The sequence below is a fragment of the Callionymus lyra genome, chromosome 5, assembly GCF_982586985.1.
Source record: "Callionymus lyra chromosome 5, fCalLyr1.hap1.1, whole genome shotgun sequence".
NCBI classification, from domain to species: Eukaryota; Metazoa; Chordata; class Actinopteri; order Syngnathiformes; family Callionymidae; genus Callionymus; species Callionymus lyra.
The window spans coordinates 22970762-22998415 of NC_141822.1; the positions used below are offsets into that span (position 1 = coordinate 22970762).

Here is a 27654-nt window from a genome sequence, read left to right on the forward strand (position 1 = left end):
TTCGTTTAAATTTATTTTGGAACTGACAAATAGCCTGTTAAGGAGTAAAGTGATGCAAATTCATTAACTCTCTGTTTATCGTTGGAATGATTACATTCATGAAGACGCTATGAGATGCTTTCCTACAAATGTAAGGACGTAAACTGACTTGTGTTTCCATATGGATGTCAAACTTTCAATTTTCTTCATTATGATCCTTTAAAACATCTTCTAAAGTCTTAAATTTGACATGACGACCCTGGAAAATATACATTTCCCAGAAATAAATGTTGAAAGAAAATTCAATTCTATACTATATATATAATATAAAATATGAAAAAATAATAAATCATTTACTTTTTTAAAGTATAATTTGTACAAACGATATTTTCCCATCATCATCATTAAACGTTTACCCCAAAAACAAAAGAACACGTTATAAACTGCGATGTCAAGTTTGACCACTAGAGGGAGGCATTGACTAGCAAATCACACATTGATTGAAAAACAGTTCGATTCTCTGTGAGTCAGTCTGTGACCATGTGTGTGTGTGTTTTAGGTTCGGTGTGGACTGTCAGACGGTGGAGTCCAGCGCTGACACGGTGGTCCCGGCCTACAGCGAGACCCGCCACCACTGCGTCTTCCAGTCCGACCTGCTGCTGTTCAGCTGCGCCGGCGCCCACCAGACGCTGCGGCGCGTCTGCCCCTGCCGTGACTACATGAAGGGCCAGGTGGCGCTGTGCAAGAACTGCCTATAGCAGCCTGAGGAGAGCGAGGGGGGGCGGGGCCAGACCCTGGCCACAGACTGTTCTTGGTATTTATTGGACGTAGAGACGCCGGTCAGCGGGACGTTCTGAAGGATGACTCGACGAAGAGTCGTGACGTCCTGGCGCCTCCGACCCGGACACGAGTTCTGACGCTCGTCTAGGTAGCTTTGCACTGGACTAACACACTGACGGCGGCTAGAGTTCCACACTGTAACCAGCTCCATCCTCTCTGACGCTCGGAGACGACACGTGATGTAGATATTTAGATTTTTATTGTGGAACTTTTCCATCGTACCAAGACGAGGGGGGGGGGGGAATCCGTGTCGCCATGACAACTGAGTATCAGAGAATCTTAGATTGATATTTTCTCAACTGTTTACATTGCACGTCATGTTAGAGTTTATTTGAGCTAAACTGAAGGCCAGACGCACACATACACACACAAAACAGGCTAACAAAAACACACAAACGTTAACACATACACATAAACGCAGTTATATACATACATATAACATAAACACACATGATAACACAATGAATCGCACTCAAACAAGGTAACACACACACACACACACAAATTAACACGCTGGTGCAAACACACACATTAACACGGACACACACATCAACACATACACTCATAAACACAGTAACACAATCACCATTATTCAAACAGATACACAATCACACACTAGCAAACATACACACGATTGCTCAAGCATACACACATACACTCGTAAAATTAGCTAACACAAACAAACACAAACGTATACACATAAACACACACAGTAGATACACACACATATAGCATACACAAACAAACGCACACAAATTAACATGCTGATGCAAACATGCAAAGAGGATAACACAATTAACACTTACACGCACAAACATGGTAACGCAATCACATTAAAACAAACAAATACACACATGCACAGTCCCAATAAAAAATAATGCAAATTCTCAAAAATGCCCACAAACAAACAGGCACCCCTGCAACACCACAAAAACACACACACACTAACAACAGAAACATACACACCTATTCTCAAGCACATACACTGACGCGCAACCGGAAACATAATCACACACTGAAACACACACAGACACACAATCGCATATAATCACACCCACACAACCAGTTACATGTAAACGCAGTGACATGATCACACACACACACACACACACACGAGTGAAGGTCCCTGAGGGAGTCACATTGTTGTCGTCAGCCAAAGACTCCATGACGACGACCATCAGAAGAGAAAAACACATCAGCTGTCAATCATATCCATAACCATGCCAACGAGTCGAGGGTTTATTTAAGCAGAGCAAACGGCTGAAGAAGAACTTGGCACTACTGTTGCAGAAATGTGAGCTACACTGTTTTTAAATGTCTTTTTTTAATTTATTTTATACACAGATTCTTTATCGGCGCGTGTTCGGAGGGTGGAACGTTTATTTATAGGGGAGGTGCTTTTTTTTTTGTTGTTGTTGTTGAGATATTTATGCTTATAATTTAAGAGAACAAACGTGCGAGCGGCAGTGAGATTTGTGTGCTTTTGTTCCGTGGGAAGTGAGAGGCGCGTGAGAAGCTTTCGTCACTTACTGTGAGTCCATCAGAAGATCCGGTTTGTCCTAACGTCCGACGGACGGAAGCGTCTCGGCGCCTCTCGTCCTCGACACCAGCAGACAAACGTGCCTCGCCGCTCGTACCTTCTCCGTTTGCACGCGCTCACATCAGAGCTTCTTTTTTTCGCTTCTTCACCCGCGGCCGAGAACATGACGTGCCTTCTCGTGTTCTCCGCCCCAAGGTCAAAGGTCGCTATTTACAAACTTTTTCATCCGGGACAGACTTGTCTTCTCCGGGTTCTGGTTCATGTGAAGGAGCCAACGGTTGAATCCCCACTTCCACAATCATCCATCTCGATTACATTTGAGACCATTTTGAAAGAAAAAAAAAAAACGTGACTTTACTGGCGAGAGAAGAAACCGAGACGAGAATCAGATCGTTTTGTCTTCGTTTGTGTGAGAAAAAAAAAATCCTTGCGTTTGGTTTCAATGTGGATGAAAAAAAAAAAAAAAAAAAGTACATGTTTTCTTACATCAAAGCCTTATTTATTTCACACGTTGACATATTAGAAGCATGCTGTCTTATCCGAGGATGAGGGAGGAGAACCTTCTACGTTCTTCTCTCCACAGATCTTCAAAAGTGTGAAGAAGCACCAGCTCCGGCAACAACGAGTGTAACATGTAATCGTATGTGTTCACAGTCAAGATTCAGAGGGATATAACTTTATTTTTAAATAAACATTTTTTCTGTGATCGTGGCGTGACTATTTATTTACACAGTGTACATTCGTCGACGACGTTTGAGTAAAAACAGGTTTTGGCGACAATCATCCTTTTTTTTAAGGCGTCAAAAAACTGGGTTTTAAAAAAAACCCTCCGCGTCACTTTGGTGTCTGGAAATGAAAGGGTTAAAGTGACGTTCCTCTCAGGTCGGAGGGCAGGTAAACGCTAATCTTTGTGCTTTTTTTTTTTGAATATCCTTCACATTGAGTCCAAAGAAAACAGAAAAGGTGCCACGTGTTGAAAAGCTTGGAGAGTATAGGTTCACTTCTAGAGGTCACAGTACCACAGGTAACACAGGTTAAATATCCACGGATGACGATCCCTGACAGATTTGAGCTCGGCTTCTGTAAACGGAACCGGGTTTTATTTTTCGAAGCAGCCGGACAATGTAAACAGTGCATCACGAGAAACAACAACACTCTCGCTGCTACATGAACCCGCCGAGGTCGCCGAGGATTATGGGAAGAAAAAAAAATGGTCAGCAGTGGATTTTGTGACAAACTGAGGTATTTTACATCCACGTTGTGCTGCAGCTGTGGACTCTCTCTCCAGGGGGTCCCCTCACAGGCTCCGCCCCCTTACCCAGGTTATTTACACAGCAAAAACATTCGGCGGGAAGTTCTTCTTCTGGGGGTGGGGGGGCCGTGGAGACGTTTCCCTTTTCCTCTCCGTCCTCCCGCTCACTCGAAGCGCTCGTAGTTGCGGGTCTGCCGGACCAGCGGGATCATGTCGAGCAGCAGCCTGGAGGTGAAGGAACCACATGAAGCTTCCATCTTGGAACGCTCAAGGAAAGGTTGTCCTTACTTGACGCCGTAGGCGCAGATGATCAGGCCGATGAGGACCCCTATTGTCCCGTCCAGGTACCACACCTTGGGTTCGTGCTTGAACACCTCGGCGCTGATCAGGATGGAGAAGCCCATGACTCCGCCCACCAGGGAGTTGAAACCTTCAAAGAAAAAGAAAAAGTGTTGGACTTCCTGGTAGCTGAGCTGACGTGACAGATTCCTGAAGGTCGTGTGAGCCGCTTGGTTTCCAGGAACTGTCGCGTGGACGTTCCTGACCTTTAGGCCGACAGGACTCACCGTCAGTGATGAGGGCTCTGCTGGTGAGGACTCTGCCCAGCATGAACTTCGCCACGGCCAGGATGATGCAGACCAGGCCGCTGACGATGGACACGCTGAACAGGAAGTCGTCCTGCAGGAGACAGGAAGTGAAGGCAAAGGGTTTCAATTCATTTTTATGAATAATTGGGGTTTGTGGTCCAGACTTGTTCTTCTCTCAGTGTGTGCGGTGGAAACTTCTGAAGCCATCCTCACAGTGATCTTTATATTTGAATTGTACTACATTACAACAATGTTTTGGTGAACCACAGGGGTCAACCCTTGGACCGTTTTTATGCCCACTTTTCATATATATTTGATTCTGTGACACCAGAATGCCCCAATGAGCATTTTTATTCCATACGAGTTTGTTTAATAAACAAAAAACAACACGCAAATAAACTATTCTTAAAGATCTTAATGGGGGGGCTCTGCTAGGAAGCTCTGGAGAAACATGTAGTCTACCATCAAATGCTTGCTTTGAATTGCTCTGTAATGAGTAGTGATGTGTTGACAAAGCTTCATGAAACAGTTTCCTACTTTTTAGAGGTTGGTAGTAAGGATGTCAGAAAATATTACTACACCTAATTATTGCAATATTTTCTACGATTGTGTATCAATACACAATAGCTCTGTCCATATTTAAATTTTAAAAATCTTTTATTTTTTGAGGCTTTAAAATCATTTTATTTTCATAATTGTTCTGCATAATATTCATACAGTGTATATATATATATATATATATATATATATATATATATATATATATATATATATATATATATATATATATATATTTATTCACAGTATACTGTACAGATTTTTATTTATAATGTACAGGCAAATCTTTACTTTTCATTTTTTTGTTGCAATTAAACTTCTGGCCAATAGATGGCAGCAGTCATTTTCAGTCCTCTGCAGCTAGAGCAGGGGTCCGCAACCCACGGCTCCGGAGCCACGTGCAGCTCTTCTAGCCCTCTGATGCGACTCAATGAGTTTTTTGAAATAAAAGTAACAATGCAAAACAATGAGCATTATAGTATTTTACTTCAGATTTCAAATTAGTGCAGACCTAAGAAAAACAAACAAAGTGCTGTTAAAATAGTTTACTATAATTTCTTTCTGCCTACATATAAAATAATTTATATTTTTCAGCAAATCAGTTACAAACGTGTACATTTTAAATTAGATTAAGTCTGATATCAAATCATTTCGTTTTTAATGTCCTTTTATTTTGTATTCTGCATTATTGAAATAAGGTAATGATAATAAAATAATAATGATGATGATTATGATGATACAATTATGATGTATATAAATATATATATATATATATAACCCTTCAGAGTCACATATTGCTTTACATAAGAAAAGGGAAAAACAACCATGACTTAGTTAAACAACTGCAGTAAATAGACAAAACTTTGTTATGGTAATTATCAAAGCTTGAAGTCATAGTTCACCCAATATTCAAATGTACATATTTTCCACTCACCCTCATGTCAACTAATGGTTGGGATTATTTTCAGAGTAATCTGTTCTACTTTGAGTAATAGACTAATATGTTCGTTCATTTTAATGTAGCGACTGGAGCTCAGTGTTTGAAGCCTCGACACAAGAGATTGAGGCTGACGGCCTGGTATCATCCACTCAAAACAAGCCTAAAATATCGACATGTTTATTATTTTTATGATCAATTCTTCTCATGTCGACGCTTCAATACAACATGGACGTTACAGACGAGCACCAAAGAGGTATTTGGATGTTTCCAAGTGTCTTTTTGGACGAAGATGAAGACGAAGACAACTGAGCTCCAGTCGCTACATTAAAATGAACAAACATTTTTGTCCATAACTCCATAATAACTAAAAAATAACAATTACTCTTAAAATATTCGACAGGAGAGTAGAAAATGAGTGAAGTTTATATTTTGAGTGAACTATCACTAACGTTTTGTTTTTATAGTTTATTTATATATAGCATAAAGGCAAACGGAGAAAGTGAAAATTATAGAATGATATTGATTTTTAAAGGGTCCAAGGGATTTCTTTCATATAGGAAATGGGCTGAGCTAGAGGAACATTGCGGGTGGTGACTGAGGACAAGGGGATACAGTTCACTTCAGCATCTTTTAAAGCTGATGTTTGGACGTATTTTTGTTTCAAAACAAATGAAAGCATTTACGCCCCTGTTGAAAGAAATGCTGCAAAATATATCCTTGTTACTACTTCATCGCTTTATATCACTATTTATCATATTGTTGCCCCTGTATCGTGGTAATCATTGTTACGCCAGATTCTCGCCAATTCACAACCTAAGTCAATAGGTGGTGCCATCGGTTTAAAAAAAAAAGATGAGAGGTTTTCTTTAAAACAATTGATTAGAGAGCAGAGAGTGACATCTAGTGGGCTCTGAGATGAAAGACGGTTTCATCGAGCTTCATCAAACCATATGGACGGCAACAATAGCAGCACGAGAGTGCAGCCACGGCCTTGAGAATAACAACAGTTATTTTTGGAGAGTTGGTGTTGTATTTCACGAGTGAGTGTCTGATCACGAGCATGACGATGCAGATTTCACAGCAATTTCTGCAGTAACGAGCAGCCTCCAGTAGGAGGAGATAACAACTAACTGCCTCAACAGGGGCATTGGTTTAAGCGGCTCACATTCGATTTCTTTATTTGAATTATTTTTTATTAGCATAAAGTTTTTACAAATTAAGCTATATTATATTTTTTCATTCATGGCATGATAATATGAGGGGAAGGGGGTCATGGTTGTTTTTTTTCAAATACATTGATTTGTGATCTGAATGGAGCAAAAGAAACAAAAAAAATCTGACATATTTGATCTGCAAATGTGTAGGGTGTTCCACAAGGATCACTCCTTGGCCCATTTGACACCGATCTGTTCATTTTCACGTCCCTTATAGTCGCACATTCTCTCCATTTGCAAGGAGTTACTAGAGACGAACAAGGATGTTGAGTTACTTACTTACATAACCTCTTTGTTCACTAAAAATGCCAAATAATAACACAAATGAAAATGATTACAAAATCATAACAACGGATAAAAAGACACAAAATGAAATCAAACCTTTGAAGGTTTTCTCATTATCCAGGCGTTCGCTACTGTGATGTTGACTGACCTTCAGAACGAAAGTGTGTAAGTTTTGTGTAGTTGAGTTTTTGTGTGCCTTCTTCAGGGACGGATCAATTTGTAGATCAATCATTTCTCTGTGATGCGACCACAACCATGAGGCGCTCTGAGTGAATAACGCTCTGAGCGTGATGCTTCCGTTGCGTGTCGCTAACAGGGTTAAGCGTTTAGCAGGAGGTCATGGGATCTGAGGCGCAAACGGATCAGAACCACAGCTTCTTGTGCAGTCGGTCAGAGATCGACTGTAAATCTAGAATCTAAATCAAATTTTTTTTCAAACATTTGCACTAGTTTGGTCGCTTGAATCAACAGCAGAAGAAATTCTCGTCTCCTTTCTGGTCTACTGTCCGACTCTCTTGACCCTCCAGGACACGCGACTTCAGCAGAGCTTAATTTACTAATCTAATCTAAATTAATCTGAATAATTCAGTTTAATAATCAACTGGAAAGGCACTGAAACAGCACATACCTCCACCGAGGAGCTCACTTGACTTGGAAAAACACCAGCATCAGATAAAAACTTGAATGATTCAAGATCTTTAGCTAGCTTTTTAGCTCGCAACCCTAGAACTTGAATCCATACTAGTGAGAAAACCTTCAAAATCGCCTTAAATCCAGATGGATCCAGAGCTCACCACTAACATCTAATCATCTGTTTTTTGTTCCAGTATCTCTAGTGACTCCTGAAGATCCCACTGAAACCTCTGAGTCGTTTTGCCCGCACATAACCTCCTTGGCAGCGGTAATTATACCTCCCACTTGACACTGAACACTCCTCGTTGCATATAGTCAGACATCAAACTGTTTCTACAGACTATCAGCAAAGCTGCAGGAAGATATTTCAGGATGTGAGATCACACTTGATGTCGAGGACAAACACACACACCCAGGCACACACACACACACACACAGAAGAAAACACATTTGCAAAACGTTGAAGTAAGAAAAATGTAGAAATTGAGGTTGAAGCTTGGCAGTTCCGTCACAACGATCAAGACGAATCTGAGGATGTCGGTTCTATTCCACCATCAATCTCATTAACATTGGGATGTTGTTGGTTTAGAAGTGGTCTGTTTGAACATGCCCCCCCCTCCTGCTCATTCACACCAGTCACACTCCATCTTGATACAAGGCTAAAAAATCCACGAAAATTGTCGGTTCAATTCCCTTCTGTGTGTAAAAGCAAAAAAGACTCAGAGATGATGATTCTTCTCCAGAGGCAGAGCAGTGGAGATGAATAAGGCAGGAGTTAATAAAATATATTTTTGATGAAAGAGGCCTGACGCGTGTGAGCAGATGTCCCACAACGATCGTCACGTGATCACGAAAACAAAGACTATTTCCTGGATGTCTAACCGTGACAATATGCAAATGTAAGATTTTGTTTCCTCAGTTAAGTTCAATGACAAACAATTCTCCAAGCCGGTGTGAGTGCGAATCCCGGCGCAGCGTGACTGGATCATGCCCAAGGCCACCAGCATCTACTTCCTGTGAAGAGCTGCCTGACTGACGATGATGGAGGAATAAGAAGTCAAATGGATGCTTATGTTTCCCTGGTAAACACATTCAATTGAATAGTTTAAAAAAATAGATTTTTGATAATACGTAACATTTTTATTTATTTTAATTATCTGCAGTTACTGGTTTGATTTTGAAAAGTCATGATTTCTGTCAAAGAAATCTCTTACTATTATTTTAACAATGTTGTACGCCACATAACTTGCTCAGTGACGGTCATGTGACTATAAAACCACATAACATCAGTGGGTCCGAGGCAGTGTTTTCACATAAAGTACTTAGAGACTTTTTAAGTCACCAGAAAGATGAATGAATCAGTCCTATCTCACATAGTAAACAAATGTATCTGGCAACAGTGTCAATGAGGTTCCACGATATTGCAGTTAATTTTTTTTTTTACCCTGTGGGGAGCTAGAAATATTTTTAAAGGACAACTAATGTAATAACCCAACTCTCCTGACTCTCTCACATGTTTCAAATATAAGTCTTCGTCTCCAAGATGCAGTAAGTCTCTCATCCTTATTAGGTTTTGAAGTTTTTTACTTAATAAAGTTCTCTCCCGTCTGAAATCTGGGCGAATGAGAGGTTACGAGTGCGCTCCTCCTGTGGCGGCGAAGAACATGCTGCAGCTTTCTTTATACGAGTCCCTTGGAGGTGGAGACTTCCTGGATTGATGATGTACGGTGACAAACCTCGATGATTGACCGATCCCAGCAGAGTGGGTGTGGTTATGGTAAACAAGATTTAATCTCCAGAAAAACCAAGCGTTTTCAGTGGCTTAAGCACTTTTTCTAATTTAAATATTTCAATTAAAAGAGAGTTTTGTACAAATAGACACACACTGATGATACAATAGAGTCCAACATCTATTTAAGACACACTTAAATCAACACAAAAACTAGTTTTTGAACCACACTTTTCTCACAAGTCTCCAGAAGAAAATCTAAACGTGATTTCAGGCAGAGCTCAAGTAATTCAAACAAAGGTGACGGATCAGACAAATTTGTTTTGTTCTAATATAAAACTCAAGCACAGGAAATCCGATTATGTCGCTGATTTTCTGCTGCGGTTGGACTTGACTTGGCAGCACAGGAGGTTCTTTTTTGACGGCTCAGCTGTCAGTAATGGACCAGTGGAGACACACAGTGGGGGGGCGTCCAGTGTTAAGTGGATAATATAATCTACCCCATATGGTTTGTGTTGTAATCCTCTCTCATCTTTGGGACTTAACATCAGACCCCTGCTGGCCATTATTTCCTCCCAACATTTGTAGTGCAATAAACCAAAAGTGACACATCTGCTGGTGATCCAGCATCTTACCACTTCAGGGAGCAGCTTGGTGGCCAGGTCGTGGATGGCTTTACCCAGAATGCACAAGGAGGACAGGATGAAGATGACACCCAGGATGGAACAGGCTCTGTGGAAGAAGCCAAATAAAACATCAGCTACAATTCAAATGTGAAGGATTCAACATTGAATGTTTGAGATCCGTTACTTTAGTTCAGGGTCTCTTATTTTGAAAAGCTTTTGCTCATCATTATGAAACACTGAAAAGAAGTTAAATAAGTAAATTCCACATGTATTTAATAAGTTGGTGTCTGACTGAGCAGAGCACAATGTTTGTTGACAGTTGATATTTTATAAAAATGTTTTATTTAGAGCTAAGGCAGTAGAGATAATTAGATAAAACTTTTTTTTTTGTCATAGTGATGTTTGTGCTTAACTATCTGTGCTATAAGTGCTAATGACATTTTTGCTAAACTACATTACTTTGTTTAACTAATATTGCATATTTGTGGGATCATCTTCGGCAACTTTGGTGAGTTTTATTTTTAGCTAAATGTTTAAAAATCCACATGCTTTTCAAAATAAAACAAAAGTTGCTGCTACACCAACAGTTTAAACTTTGTCGTGAAATATTGACTCAAAAGTATTATTATTATTGGTGGACCATGAAGGAGACACTTCTGAAAATCCAGCCCGTAACTAGAAAAGTTATAGTACAGTATTTGAACAAATATATATATAAAAATACATTTGTTCAAATACCGAATTGATTTAAGAGCAAATACAGATGAAGTTTATGAACTTGGCTCCTAAACCTCTGTGCCCTGGGCCGAACGCCGTAGCCACGGCAACCGTGGCCCTCTGGAGAGTCCCAGTAGGACAGGAACACGTGCGTACAGTGGAGACCTCCATCCTCACTAACAAGCTCCCTGTAGCGTCTTCATGCTGTGCATGTAGAAACAAGCAATATCTCCTCTCCCCACGCTGCCACGGCAACAACAAACTTCCACCGAGTCTGCGGATCTTCCCCTCTAACTATCGGCAGCTTCATCTCCCGACACCGCCGTGGAATTATACCTCTTTGACATCTTCCCATTGTTACCGTGGCAACACTTAGTCTGCCTGCTGGCAACACTATTTCGGCGCGTCTCCGTTCACGGAAGTGTTGGGTCATAATGCAACGTCAGAATCTTAATGTTGAGTTTGTTTTTTTCGCTGCCGGGGAGTCTCTTGGCAAGGCAGCGGAATCTTTTTACGACGCACTCAGCAGCACATGCTGACGTTTTGGTTGCTCTGGCTGATCTGTCGAGGGTCTGTTCTTTTTCAGGCGCCAACACTGAGACCGTTCAACACCCAGGGCTCACCTGACCTGGTCACACACACCCACACACACACACACACACACACACACACGATGGTAGCCTGGTGGAGATAAGATGTGAGGCACACGTCTGTGAAAGGTCCCAGTGGAATGTGAATGTCTGAGCTGAAGAGACGCACACACACACACACACACACACACACACACACACACACACACACACACACACACACACACACACACACACACACACACACACACACACACACACACACACACAAGCACACACACACAGGTAAAGTACATTTTCATGTATCATTCTAAGGAGTTATATTAAGATTTTGAGGGAAAAACTGTTGCAAAGTGGGACAAAAACACAGTCATCCAAAGGTAAAATGTGCAAAGTAGAGCTAGGAGGCTTAACAAAACCGACCTTATTAGAATATACTCGGCAAGACACAGGTATAAAAAAAATACATTTGAAAACCAAATGAGCCGTAAAACTCAGGAGAGAGTGGGAGGAGAGAAGAGAGTAAGTAAGTGAGTAAGTAATATTTATATAGCGCTTTTCTAGTCCAGGGTCACAAAGCGCTTAAACAATCAAAACAATACCCAATAAAAATAAATACTTATAGAGTACGTTCAGGTGGATTGTTGGCCTGTAAATTGCAGATGTCTATGTTTGAAATATGGTTTACTCGTCTCGTCTGCTTTTCTTCTGCTTATCAGGGTCTGAGTAGCGGGGGCAGCAGCTTAAACATGGAGCCCCAGACTTTTCCTCACCCCAGCTACATCTTCTATATATATATATATATATATATATATATATATATATATATATATATATACCATCCTGTCCATGGTCGCCCAATGAAACTGGGATAGGCTTCAGACCCCCCGCAAACCCCCATAAGGGATTAAGCATTACATAAAATAATTGAAATGAATGTATTGCTATATTTATTTTTTTGTGTGTGTGTTTTTGGTACATGTTTATCTATTCGTACAAAATTAAGTAAAAATTATTTTTTATTCATAATTATTCTTCAATTTTGAGGAATACACAGATCTCCATAAATACATAATATAATAGCGCTCATGGTAATAAATAACATATATTTTATTATTACTATGATACTTATTATCTATTTCACAATCCTTATAAATTCATAATGTATTAACGAAACATACTACAGTATTTATTATATTTTTATCCCTGTACATATATACCATATACTAATTAAATTGCAATATAACTATCAATAATATTTCTTTTCTAACGTATCCCTCCTTATTTTCAGTTATCACACATTCCTCTACTGAATACTCATTTAGAAATATTCTTTTGTACCTTTTTGAAACAGATTCATATTTGTACTTTTATTTCTGTCCCCAGGCTTCACACGCACATGCTTCTCATATTTATCCGAGCCTTTGGCTTTTTTAATTGGGCTTGTGTGATCTCTGTGTGTGTTACTGTCTACTGTCCTTATTCCTCTTTTCTGTGTTGTGTGTCTCAGCTTCAGAGTAGTTTGGTAGTAGTATTGAACTAGGAAGCAGTAAGACTGAAATGGCAAGAACAATGTGTAGTAAAGAAAATGCTTTGAGAGTTTAAACCAAGAAATGTAAACTCATGTACTGATACAATGATAGTGTTATCAATTATCAGTAATGTAGTATTATCAGTTCTACATTACAATCCTGATTCTGTCCCCGAAACACCTTGATCTTTGTTAAGCTTAGATCTAATGATTTATTTTTGTTAAACCAAGGTTGCTTTATTCCCGTTATGAGCGTCTCCACAGGCTGCTGCGAATTATCACAGGAACAGAAAGTATTAGTGACGTCTGTGAACAAAACACATTTTCTGATTCTCTACAAACGTCATTGATGTATAATTTGAATCATTTTGGACATAATCCTGACCCCTGAGGCACACCACATGATGTTAATTCAATCGTATTAACGTCATTTATCTGCACAAACTGTTTCCTGTTTCTAAAGTAGCTCGACAGCCAACTCCCTTAATATCATACTTTTCAAATATTGAATAATATCTTGTGATCAACGGTATTGAATAGTTTTGTAGGTTTCACAAATACTCCGATTGTCCAATTATTTTGTGGTGTCTATACAGTAGTTGTAATTTATTCTAATATTCCATTAGTTTCATGTTGATCTGTCTTTTCTAAAAAGACTGTCTATAAGTAAGTAAGTAAGAATTTTGTATTTATATAGCGCTTTTCCAGACCAGGGTCACAAAGCGCTTTAATAAATTTGTACAGTCTGTCTGTACAGTTTTTTGTGGAATTGTGAGAGTAGAGAAACTGGCATGCAGTTTGTGAAATTGTGTATATCTCCACTTGTATACAACAGTATATACAAGTTTATTCATTTTCAATTTGTCTGGAAATGTACCTGATTGAAAAGACAATAACAATTCCTTCAATAGGGTATTTACTGTTGAAATGTCTATATTATTCCAGTCTGTAAAGTTTTTGTTTTTACAATTTCTCACTTCTCCTTAATCGACTAAACCTCAAACAAATTCTACTTTTGTATCAGTATCCGTTCACTGAATCCTTCATAGTACATATAGTCTTGTCAATTTCAAAGTTCTACTCCAGGTAATCTGTTGTTTTTGATCCTCTTCTCAGATTTCCATTTAGTACATTCCAAATATCCATAATATTGTCTTTACTTTTAATCGAATAATTCAATATAATTATCTTTCTTCCGACCTTATAATATTAGTTCATTTATTTTTTATATGTTTCCATTCTTTTCCTCTGCTTCTTTAGTTTGATACTCTTGTCTGTTAGTGTATGTTATGGGTGGGGTACTGGCCCGGGCGAGTTGAGTACAGAAGCATCAAAACACTGAGTTAGTAAAAGAAAACTTATCACTAAAGATTTCTTTCTTTAATGATAAAGATGGTAATAGCGTTCAAACGTTACAGAAGAATTTCAGAACGAAGTTAAAGTTATTGTGGGGATGAACATAACTTTACTTTCTGTGCTACTTAATCCAACTCATGAGGTGGTTGTTAGCCTGTCATGTGATTCATTCAATCAGAGCCTCCATGTCTGGAGCTGATGCACAGAATTCTTGGACCTATTAGACAACAGTTAAACCTAGTACTAAACTGAGAATATCATATGTTTTGACTAAAGCAAAAAACAAATAGTAACAACTAGACAAAAAAGGTCTTCCAGTAAAAAAAGACAAAAAAAGGATTTCAATATTTTCACCTAAACTTGTAATAAATAGTCATAACTGACTCAAATATGAGTTTCTGTAAAATAAAACTAGAATGAAATGTTAATAACTGAATTAAAGGGCTCATTCAAACTAGACATAAATAGTTATAGATGACTAATGAAAAAAATGTAATTGTAGTTTGTGTACACTTAAACTAGACGAAGGTAGTCGCAGCTAAATCTAAAGACTAAAATATTTGTTTTTGTTCACTGAAACTAGACAGAAATGTCATAAATGTCTAATATATAATTCTTTTTAGACTAAAAATAGACAACAATAGTCATATCTGTTAGAAATGACGAGAATATTAGTTTTTGTTCATTAAAACTAGACAAAAATAGTCACATCTGTCTAAAAAGACTAGAACAATTGTTTTTGTTCACTCAAACCCGGCAGAAATGGTTATAACTGACTAAAATATAAATAGTTTGTACTAAAACAAGACAAAAAGTTGAGTTGACTGAAACTGGGCTGAACTAAAGAAGTATGGACAATGATAAGGACAGAAATGTCTCATAATTTCTTTATTTCAAGTGTGTACTTGACTTGTACTTACATGTACTCTCGTTTTGCTGAGTGGACGGCGGCGGCGTTGCTGTACCTCCACAACACGATCACAGAAGAGAAAACATCCAGCAGTGCATCGAACTGTGAACACACAATCAGGTGGAACCGGTCAAACTCTAGTTAAGTTAGTTTAGTTGGTGGATAAATAGCTGCAGACTCACCGCGAAACCAAAGGCAGACGCGCTGTGGCGCATGAAGGAGACAGCTGGACGAGAAGAAATCATTTGAATTAGACTCTTGATGCTTGATGTGGTGGCGTGTTGTCAGTCTGCAGACTTATCATGCTTGTGTTGACGCAGCAAGACACTCAATTAAGATGTGTTTATACTGATGATCAAACACCGAGTGTGTGTGTGTGTGTGTCTGCAGCGATCTGATGGTCCAGAGTAGATCTGGGCAGTCCGGCCCGGGGCCACAGAAGGCCCTTTGACTGTAGTTATGTGAGGTTTAGAGAAGGATCATGTGGACATTTCTCTGATATATATTTTGTTTTAATTTTTATTATTAACGCAAAATATAACAAAACCGTGTTTCTTTTGTTTTAAGATTTGTTCCCTTGTTTTTGATTAGTCCTTTTTGTAATAATTGTGTCCTTGAGTAAATTGATTTTTTGAAGAAAAAAAAACATCCCTAATCCTATGTTATAATATATATTTTTTTAATTGGGATAGTTAAGCTTTGCTATGAACACTTTATATAATGCTATACATACTGACTCCTTTAAGAAACATCTTAAGACGTTTTTATTTGTTCAGGCTTTTCCTTGATTTTCTGGAACTCCTGTTGTACCATCAGTTTTATCTTGACCTTTAAAGTATATACTTTATTGATTATTGTTTTGATTGTTTAAGCACTTTGTGAACCTGGTCTGGAAAAGCGCTATACAAATAAAAATTACTTACTTACTTACTTACATTTTATTTTATTTTATTTTTTTCTTCCTATTTTTACTCAGCTTGACGGTCCCTTACAACAGTCACAATGTATATAATGTGGCCCCTGAGGAAAACGTGTTTGGTCCGGACTGTGGTCCCTGAGTCTGGCAGACAGGAAAACCAAACTGCAGGTCTACACCTGCAATGGGAGGAAACAAGAAGGAGGGAGTGATGCGGAGAGATAAAGAGGAGAGATCCTCCCTGGTTTATTTTTAGCAGCAGCCACAGGGGTCCAGCGGCGGCAGCAGCAGCAGCCATGCATACACAAGCACCATCCAGCTTTCATGTGGTCTCTGCTGCAAGAACGAAATCCATCTCTCTGGCTCGTCTCTGCGTTGAGACATCTCACATCTCGGTGTCACTCACGGCGGAGGCAGAAAACAAATGTGGAGCAGCTTCCACAAACGGGAACGAGCGCAGAATACAAATGATGAGGGAACTTTTCAGCAGGCTGCAGCGTCAACAGTCGGCCGCCCTTTGTTATCTGCGACTCTAACCCTCGCTCAGGGAGCGCCGGAGTCATGTTGACGTGTCAGCTCCTGGATAATCAGAAGAGCGACTGGTAACATCTCCCAATGCTCGCAGAGAATACTAGACGAGCTCACATTCGCCTTCATCACAATATGAAAAATGCAGGCTTAACTGTCAGACGTATTTAGATCAAGTTAAACCGATTTTTCAAAAATAGCAAAGACTCTTAATAACAAACAGCAGGGGGCGCTACGCAGGCAGCTTCTGAGGAAAATAGGTGGGAGGTGGGGGTCGGGGGGGTCACCTGTCAGTCAGAGGACACACTGAGAGCCAACAACATGTCGACAGAAGAGCTATCGTTGTCATATTATTATCTATCATCATAACCAGTTAAAGTCGGTACATGTAGCTACTGTCTGTTACAAAAGAGAAATTCTCTATTTGGTAGATTATAACATTCTAAAAGTACTTATGTGGCTCCATTAACTTGACTTTTTTTTTAAGATTTGCCTTCACCGGTAATGAAGTACATTTAAGTTAAGTATTTCGCATTTATAAAGCAAAAAAAAAAGATTTGTTCAGATTCTTATGCATTTAACCAAACAGTGAACATATTTCAATTATTTCTAATGTCTGTAAAGAGGTGAGTATTATTGGAGTAATGACAAATAAAATGCAAACCTGTATTGTATATTTGATTTGAGTTTATTATTAAATGAAACCTAATGTGCTTATTTAAGTGTCTCTTAAATTGTTCTAAGACCTTTATTATATTATCAGTATGTTTGTTTTTGCACAAAACTCTCATTAATAAAGATATTTACATAAGAAAATACACTTAAGCCCCGCCCGCTTAAAATGCACTGTTTTGGCTGAGAAGAAATCTCGTCCAAGCAACCACGCCCACTCTGCTCTGATTGGTCACAAAAACACGAGTTGCATTCAAGGAATCACGTTAATTTCAAACTCAGCCCTGAAACTCCCGTTTTGTACATTAAAAACCAATAAAAAAAATAAGGTTTGCTGCTTAATGTACACATTACAAAAGCATAGAAAGACAAAAGTAACTCTCCCCATGTTAACATAAATATTTATTTTGTTTCACGATTAACATGTAGGTACTTAACTGATTTAGGGCTTCTAGGGAAGGACATTTCACCAGACTAATGTCAGAATGTTTAATTTAAATCGTAATCTCGTTTGGCAAGATTTCAGACGGGAGAAAATTACTTTATTAAGTATTAACTTCAAAACGGAGCAACGTCATGATGAATGACCTACTGCATTTTGAAGAGGGCGACTTCAACATTTAGAACCTGTGAATAAGTCAGCAGAGTTGGGTTTTTACATTTGGTGCCCTTTAACGTTAGTTATATTGTTGCTGAAAGTCTCTGTGACCTTCATTTAACATTATCAGGATAAGAAAATAAATGTTGCATTGAAAACTCTGCTCTTCTTCCCCTCGTTAACAATACCCAATGACATTTTTTTAAGGAATAAATTGGACGTTTCACAGATAGAAACGCTCCGAGTCTGTTTCTGTGAACCCGTAACAACATCATTTAATGTACTATAAATCACAGTACTTCACAAGATATGATTTATTTTGATCCTCCAGGCTCTGACCTTGCAAAACTGAAAGACTGTTAAGATGGACATAATTATTATAAATATTTATTTTTGTTATATTGCTTAACAGTTCAATCAAACACAGTCCAAAAACACATTCGCAAAGATAACCTTTCACTTTAACGCTGTCTTCAAACTTTAAATGACAAGCTTTGAAAGTATTTAAACAGCAGTAACATCATAACGTTTGGTTTTGTGAAAAACCAAACGTTATGTTGGCTACAGACTCTTCAGTATGTTAAATAACATCCGTGGCTAAGATCCGTTCAAACCTTGGTTCAAAGCATGTTCTTCCTGGTATTCCTTGAAGCTTATAAAGTCAATGTATGACCTTCAAATCTTCGCAAATCTTTCAAATCTCTGCGTTCAGGACAGAAAACTGTGCAAGATAACCTCTAACAACTTGAAGTTACTTCTCATAGATTGTTAAGCCTACAATTTGAAGACGTTTTGGACATTTTAATTGTTGTCAACTAGCCACAAATCAAACAGTCATGACATGGTTGTCATGGAATTCAACTGCTCGTCTAATGCTTCCCATGAGACCTCGGTCAGGAACCATTTCCTACTCACATAATCAAGGCCTGTGCTCTGCAGCGTTCTTACGTTCCTCCAATGAAATACAGTCAATGAACAACAAGAGCGTATTTTGTCACCGCAGTCACATGAACGTTGATTTGTTTAAGTCATTTGATTGTATACTGTGTAAGTTTTCAGTTGTGCAACAGTGGGTACACGTGAACAAGGAGACCTTCAAAACCTTCCTAAAACACATGAAACAAAAGAAACATAAATCCTTTTTTTAAAATCAATCCTGAAAATCACATCTGCGACTCTGTAAACGAGGTAATATTTGGGAAAAAAGAATCAGTGCCATCAGAATATTGAAGGGTGAAATTTCACATTTTTAAATGCTGTGTTGTTTGAAATCATTGATTTATTTTTTGGAATCATTTAATTCAATAATTTATATATTGAAAGGTTGAATTGTCTTGGTAAAAAAAATTGATAAAGAATTTTTTTTCACATAGAGTTTGTCTAATTATAAAAATCTTTATATTTTTAATTTGTAGTGTTACAAACTCAATACCAAAATGTTGGTATAACAGTGCCACCAGACAATACCTTAAGTCTACCAAGCTTCTTGATCTTGTGTCTCTACCTCGTCATGTGATCGCCTGTGTGTCGCATGATTGGCTAAAATGAACTCTGTACTTTTAAGCTATCGTCTGGTGGTGCTGTTATAACCTGCCTTTTTTAAAGTAATACACTCTTTTACAGAAATGTTTGGCTTTTTAGTCTACTGTGCTTTAAAATTTGTCTTGTATTTAATTTCAATATAGTGCAGGGCTGTCAATCACACAAGAGGCTGAAACCTTCAAAAAGTCGAGGCTGCAGGCGGAAGAATTTTCGTAAACTCTTTATAACGGTTTGCATTCAAACATTAGCGTCAAAGTCCTTACATAAATCTAACTATTTCTGGTGGTGTCTCTATAATCATCTTGGTAGTTCACAATTAGGGCTGCACGATATATCGAAAAAATATCGATATCGCGATGTCGGCAAGTGCGATATGTTTATCGAAAACATGTGCAATCATTTATAATTTTTTACTGTATAAATCAAGCATTTCTTAAATGCCCACTTCAACCAATCAGTGTCATGTTCTGTAAAGTTGTAAATTTGTACTTCTATGTCTCATTGTCGTTTACGTCTCCGTCTGTCTGTGAGCTGTGCGGTGCAGCTTGCTAGGCTCGGTTGCTATGGCGACGCCTCTTGCTGGCGCACTGACTTGACGGCTCAGTATATACACGGAAGTAAGACTAATTAATGAGCGCTACTCAAACACGAGTGATCCAGTCATCAGCTCGTCTCTTTCAACCACCTTTGCTAAAGCAACATATTGTCAATACTTTTCATCTCGTCTCAGTCGTTTTCAGCGTTCTTATAAGATCGCAGAACTTTCAAACGAGTGTAAACCTGCCCGTCCTCGCCGTATGCTAATGAGCTTGGTTGTTAGTGTCAGTTAATTTATAAACTGTTGTCGTGTGTGTGTACCGTAGCGCGGGATAAACGAAAGAATAATATCGCATCGTTTTCCATATCTAAACCCCCCTGGACCTCCCCTACAGTACTCACGGCTGCACATGCGGCTACATTTTTAGTAAGTAAGTAAGTAAGCAATTTTTATTTATATAGCGCTTTTCCAGACCAGGGTCACAAAGCGCTTAAACAATTGAAACAATACTCAATAAAGTATATACTTCAAAGGTCAAGATAAAACTGATAACACAACAGGAGTTCCAGAAAATCAAGGAAAAGCCTGAACAAATAAAAACGTCTTAAGATGTTTCTTAAAGGAGTCAGTAGATCCATCAAACACAGAGGGAGAGGAAGATCGTTCCAAAGTTTAGGAGCAACAGCCTGGAAGGATTTCTCTCCTCTGGTCCTGAACCGTGTTCAGGAACCATCAGTAGATTCTGATCCACAGACCTCATTTTTAGGTGAAAGAAATAAAAATCGCATTAATATCGATATCGCAATTCAAGACACCAATATCGAGTATCGCACTAATATCCAATATCTTGCAGCCCTATTCACGATATCAATGTGACTCTTTGATTTTGAGCCACTTAAAGATGATTGGTTGGTTTTTGATTCTGTTCTCATGTAAAGCTCTTAATGACTCCTGTGAAAGTTACAATTAAAATAAAGGTTATTATTGTTATATATGAATATATTTAATGCACCTGAGAGACTATAAGTGATCTTCTTCCACGTTGAGGTTACACAGTGCGACCCCCCGCAGTGATCCAGGGAACATGTCGACAACTTCACGAGAGTCTACTTCTAAATGAAGGAGACGATAAATGGAAGCTGACGGCTGTTGAGATGAGTGAAGAGAGAAACCACTTCAACTGTCAGCATGACCGACGAGCAGACCGGGGGGGTTGGAAGACGCCGCTAATGACTTTAAAGTGTGTGTTTTGGATGATGCTTCTTCCCTCTCCTGATCAGATAAGTCAAGACAAGGGATCTGTGTTTAGCATATCCATCTCTCACTCCTCCTCCTCCCTCCTTCATTACGAACGAGGGAAGAAAAACGCAGCAGCTCCAGAGTCATCTCAGCTCTTGCTAATTGGCTCCCCAGAAATTTGGTTGGATGTCAGCAGGGACAGGAATCCAACACACACACACACACACACACACATAAGCAATTGAGGTCTTTCGTCTTCATTCCCTCCCTCCCGCTTCCCTCTCTTCCCTCACGCTCGCCACATCTGACAGGAGACGCAGCAGAAAGGAAGATAAAAGACTGGCTCGCCCCTTTATTTGGAGGCTGCATTATGCATATGAGCCAAACACTCGTCAACGCCGTGGTCGGACGGATCGGAGCTCGTCGCTAACACACTCACGCTTCCAGTTTATCCATTCCAATCAGGTGCCCCCCCTAAAAAAGACCGTCTGCGGAGGACATCCGGGGTCATCCCGGAGACCGCTGACCGAGATTAAGAAAGTTTGCTGAAGCAGTTTCTGAGGATACATCAGCTTTAAAAGCACTTTTACTTCACATCAAATGTGCGTCTCATCTATCAAGCCGCACGGCTCCTCCGGGGTTCATCTCGGCGAAAGTCCGCGGATCTTGGCGCCGCATCCACACGACCTTAAAAAATGAAGTTAAACTTGTGTGCAACATTTTCCAATCACCCTCATGTCGACTAAAGGTTGGGATTGTAATCATTTCCGTTTTAGTTATAGTATTATTATATATTATATTATGTTTGTTTTAATCTAGCAAGTGGAGCTCAGGTTCATCTTCGTCCTGAAAGATAAACTTAAAAACATCTAAATACCTCCATACTGCTCGTTTGTAACATCAATCTTGTACTGAAGTCTGAACATTGGGAATTATTTCGGAAAAGCCAAGTCAATATTTAATCATGTTTTAAACAGAAGATACTCAGCCATCAGTCTAAATCTTGCTCACTCTCATTGATATTTTCAATGAGAATCTCTAGGAGCAGCTGAGAGAGAATCTTTCTGTTTGTCAATGACCTTGTTTTCCTCAGCTAGTGCTTTACTCTGCGAAAGTTTTAATCGTATAAAGCAGATCGTGAAACCTTTATTTATTTCCAGATATTGATCTTATATATCTATTTGTCTTATTTTAACTAGAAATATGTTCATTTTCCTTAGGCAAAATAAAAAAGAATCAATATTTGGAATGGAAATACTTGAAAAAAAATACTGTTTGTTTAAAAGCTTTTACAAGCAATTGATTCTCTTGTTAGGGGGGACCCCAGCTACTGGGGACGAGAGGCGTGGGACACCCTGAACATGTCACAAGCCCCACAGAGACCAACAACTAACACATACACTCACAGACCATTTAGATCATTTGTAGCAACATCTGTAAGTTTTTATATGCAGGAACCAAACCAGTGCAGGTAAGTGAACCAGCAACCTTCTTGCTGTGCTGTCGTGGTGCAACCATGTTCCCTTTTTTAAGCGTATGTTTATTTAAAACATTTGCAGATTGACAACATGTTCTTTTTTTCCTCTAGAAGGACTAACTAAAAGTGCAGGGCTCAACAGCAAGTCTTAAACCAGAGGTTCCAAACTCAATCTTACAAGAGGCCAAAATCTTTCAGCAAACAAAGGTTGCCAGGACACCAAACTGTCAAACCAGAAGTCAAGTCTGATATTAATGTGTACTTGTATTACTCGTCAGTGTTTCTATTAACCCGTGTGTTATATCTGGGTCAAGGTGTTATTCATTTGAGGCTCAATCTATCGTTATTATCTGTGTTTTTCCTCCTTCATCAAACACTCACGTTTCCGTTACTTCAACATTTACTCTTTTTGGAAGTCTCTGAATAATTGTTGACATCTATAAACTGTGTTCCTTATCTTATCTTAAACACTGGCGTCTTTATGTTTCACCATTTCAACATGAACATTAATCTAATTTCAGTGTCAGCCAACCATCTGGCAGGACACATAAAATGATTTTGGGGGCAATATTCAGCGCTGGGCTTTGAGTTTGACATCTGTGAATTAAAAAATGTATAAATAAAAAGTGTAAACAGGAAATAAGGTTTTACAAAAGGCCAATATGACTTAGATTTGATCTACTACTTTGCTTTAAAATCAAAGGGATAACTTGTAGGGAGTTTCCAGCAGCAACTTTTATGAAGTGAATTAAGGACTGAATTAAATTAATAGCATCCAGAACTTTAAGTTAATAATACAAGGTTGAATCAAATTTTGCCACAGAAATGCGAGTCTCAAATCAATTAGTCGTCCCAACTGAGCGGCGTCAGATTGTGTTGCTAAAAGCAGAGTTTTATTTAGAGCCTTCTCTCCAGTGACTTGAGAGGAGAAGAAAGTGGTCCAGCGGCTCAAATGCTAAAAGATAATCAGTGTCTCAGACAGATTTGTTTAGGGCTGTTGTGCTGCAATAATAGTGAGGAACTGAAAACTACTGATGGGTTGATGACGCTTCATGAAATAGTGTCATCATTTTAGCGACAACTAGATGTCACTCTCTGCTCTAAAACCTGTTGCTTTGAACGGATGTTCTGTTAAAACATTTTAAAAATGAGGGCGCCACCTACTGACCTCCTTAAAAATACGACAATGCTTCAAGAAGCTTCATCACAACAGCCAAACTTAAGCTATTCCTATATCACATGGTTGACCACCAAGATCACAAGAGAATGAGAATAATTTCCCAAAGTAAAACTATTTTTCCATGAGAGTGACAATTGCAGACATGGCACCGTCGACGTGTGAACAATCCCGCTAACTTGTGAAATCATTTTTCTTCTTAAAGCAGTGCAAACTTCACACACACGCCAGAGAAGGTGTGTGTCATGTGAGTCGAAGCAGGTTTGTTTTCACAGCGAGGGTCAGCAGGAACCACAGCAGCTGCTAACTTATCAGCTCCAGCCTCTATCTGACTCTCGCTCCGGCTTTTAAAACACACAAAAAAAACGTATTTAAGAAGCCAAACGACTTATGAAACTGAGCAGGAAGTTACTTAAATTGTCACACCTACAAGAATAAACGCCTGCTCTGTCATGTGGTGCCTACAGTGCATTTTTTTGTAAATGTTGAGCTTCGGTGTGTCGTCATCTAGGATGTAAGCTTGAGCTCATCGGCACCGAACAAACACGCGCACAGATGTTCAAGCGACACTCGTCCGCCTCTTTATTTGCGAAGGGATTCTATTCCGATGACGAGAGGTAAACACTGACGCTGGACGAGAAATGAAAGAAGAACTCAAATGTTGCACTAACACCATTTGTTTCAATAAGTAAAGGCTCTTACATGACAAGATGCCGCTCTCGTGACCTGAATAAAATGAACTAACTGTGACCAGGCATGTCCTGCTGAACAGGAAGTGAGCAACATTGACTTAATAAAGCATAAAAAAAGCATTGAATTCAATCAACTCATCTGTAAACTACTGGCCATTATTCTGTCTGTTAAATGCCACACATCGAATTCCGATTCCTCATTTCATTCTCACTCTCAAACGCCATTAATTATTCAATCTAATTTCTCCAGGGTCCTCCCACACCTCCACGAATCCAAATAAAACAATTAGGAGTTTGTGTGCCAGGGCTCCTGACCCGGAGAGCCGGGAATCACGGCGGCTACATCTTCCTGTGTGTGTTCCTGCAGCTGATTTAAAAGTCACGTCATGTTTATTTATGAGCGAGAGCAGGAAAGAAAAAAAGCCGCAGGTCTGCAGACAACCCTCCAAATATCACATGGATGGTACCTTACGTTGATGCTGAAAGACATGAACTAGAAGATTCACAGTCGTGTTGTTAGCGAGCTTCGAAAGTTCCGCTTGTGATATGTTGGTAGAAATCTGACGTTGCATCATCATCATCGTGGTCAGAAAACACTTAGTTGTTAATCTGGGTTGTGTGTTTTTTTTACTCACTGAATGCGACAATAGCCAGGACGATGGTGACCGCGATGGAGACCCACGACACCCACAGAGCCTTTTTGCGGTAACTCTGCGCTTCGTGGGGCTTGAGGCGCATGCTGCTCTCCAGGAGACCTGCAGGGATCACGACCACAGCCGGAGAAACTCATCAGAGTTGAACTCAACAATTGATGTAATAAACAATGTCCAGGTATCAGTTCTGTTCAGACATTTCACTGACAACACAGGGATTTTAGACATTTCATATTTTCTTCCCTGTTTGTTAGTCACATGAGACACACATACATGTTACTACCTGATTAATAACATTTGTTTTTTGATGAGAACAAGGGCGGTCTATGAATTGGTAATCCTCACCAGCAGGGTTTGATCATGTGGAACTCCAGAATCAAATTCTCAACATGTCTCCATTAGCATTTTAAAAAATTAAAAATAAGTCTGCCCTGATCACACTCCCATTATCATCTGAAAGAAATCTTTGTATTTTTCTCCATGTAGACCCCTAAAATCCTGTAGCTATACTTGTCCTTCCTTGTAAAATATCCCAGTGCAAAAACTGACGGACTTAATTGAACCGTGAAAAAATATAGTGGATCAGACTTGTAGTGGAATGTTTGAATCATGGATCTCTTATCAAGGAAGGACCCGTTATTTGGGCTGGTTTGTCCCTTTCCACCCCTTTAAGCCACAGCAGTGTTCGTGTAGTTAACGGGTCGGGCCCTTCAGGTGTTAATAAGAGGCGGAGGAGGCTTCGGTGTGTAAATAAACTCAGGCGTCAAGGGGATTACTAATGGTAAAATAATTCTCCCTTTAATCAGAAAATACAGTATATACTTTAGAAAGTAAAGCACCAGCTGAGGAACACAAATTTGAAATATATATATATATATATATATATATATATATATATATATATATATATATATATATATATATATATATAATGTTTATTTAACATGTTCTTCAAAAATGCTATCTTACTAAACTCTCTTATTCAGTCACAGGATGACACTTGAAAGTGTATCCAAGAAAAAAAATAGGTCAACTCCAAATAAAAAAATGTCTAAAAAGACATTTGATCATCGCAACTGTATTTGGGGCATCATCATCTGAAGTGACTGAAGACTCTATGAAACCAAACAATGGTACTTCATATAGATGAAGGCTTGTTTATTTAATCTCACTTTGAGAGGTTACATGACGGATAAACTGTCTGAACCCCAGGAGCAGCACCTGGATAAAAATAAAGCTTTTATCTATTTCCTCTGGTTATTCATGTGAGAGCTGTGTCACATTCAATCCCCTTTCTCAACTGCACTCCCACCAAAAACACTCCAATAATTATTTTTGCACATATACAGAAAATTATAATGGAGATTAAACAACAAGAAAGTGAATCTAAAAAGAAGTATCATGATATCACAATAGCTATGTTAATACATTTAATATAACGTAATTACAATCATTTAATATTAATTTAAAAAACAATGATTTATTATTATTATCGTAAAAACATGATTATCTAGATGTACTGGAATATTTTTGCAGTAAATCGTTAAATGTTTGTTTCTACGTGATGGTGTTTCTGAGCAGTAAATAAATATCCATCCAAGACTTGAATGTAAAATAGTTTAACGTCAACTCGTGTGTTTTTGGCGCCAACACTTTATCCAACTTTCTCCCATATTATCCTCACCTCCGTCCTCGATGCTGTCAGTGATCTTCATCTCCTGGTCCATCTTCAGAACCTCTCCCTGGCTCTCGCTGCTGGCTCTGGGCTCCTGCTTCGGCTCCGCCTGCTCGCACTGTCCGTTGGCCGCCGGTTCCGATGCCACGGTCCCCGGCTGTGCGGAGTCCGTCATGTTGTCGGTGGTTCGCGGCTCTCCAAAAATGTCACACCCGGGCGAGACTTTGGATCACAGTGAGAGACTCGCGGCGGCTCGAGGAGAGAGGGAGGGATGGAGGGAGGGAGGTAGAGAGGGAGGGAGACTCCTGTCTAGGATGCAGGTCCACTAGCGCCAGACCACATACTTTAAGATAGAGCGACACCGGAAGTTTCTGTAGCCAACTTGACTTGTTTTTTATTATTTTTTGTATCTATTTAAAGCTATAAAAGGCAACTAAAGTGTTAAATTAAGTGTCTTTTAAATAGATATTGAACCTCTATTGTACTCATCAGTTTGTGTCTGTTTGTATAAAACTCTGTTTTTATTGAAATATTTACATTAGAAAATGTGCTTAAGCCCCGCCCACTGAAACCTCTAATATTTTTTTCAGGTGAGGAAATCTTGTTTTTCATAACCACACCCACTCCGCTTTGATCGGTCAAACATCGAGGCTTGTCGCA

The 27654-nt window shown here is 39.1% G+C and overlaps 2 protein-coding genes across 2 annotated transcripts in view; one reads left to right on the forward strand and one right to left on the reverse strand.

Annotated features, from left to right (window-relative positions):
- The window catches only part of mgat5 (alpha-1,6-mannosylglycoprotein 6-beta-N-acetylglucosaminyltransferase), a 55588-nt gene extending 52523 nt beyond the window's left edge, over nucleotides 1-3065 (forward strand). Inside the window, exon 17 of the mRNA XM_087791472.1 lies at nucleotides 539-3065. Coding sequence (XP_087647598.1) covers nucleotides 539-737 — 199 coding nt within the window. The 3' untranslated portion in view covers nucleotides 738-3065. The remainder of the gene's footprint in view (nucleotides 1-538) is intronic.
- On the reverse strand, nucleotides 3054-27301 carry LOC148079798 (transmembrane protein 163a). The gene is made up of 8 exons (XM_087791473.1): nucleotides 27004-27301; nucleotides 25302-25421; nucleotides 15470-15513; nucleotides 15298-15389; nucleotides 10193-10289; nucleotides 4178-4289; nucleotides 3900-4041; nucleotides 3054-3836 (listed from the first exon to the last, which is right to left on the reverse strand). The coding sequence occupies exons 1-8, from the start codon at nucleotides 27167-27169 to the stop codon at nucleotides 3776-3778; spliced, it is 834 nt and encodes a 277-aa protein (XP_087647599.1). The 5' UTR covers nucleotides 27170-27301; the 3' UTR covers nucleotides 3054-3775.
- Nucleotides 27302-27654: the final 353 nt, after the last annotated feature.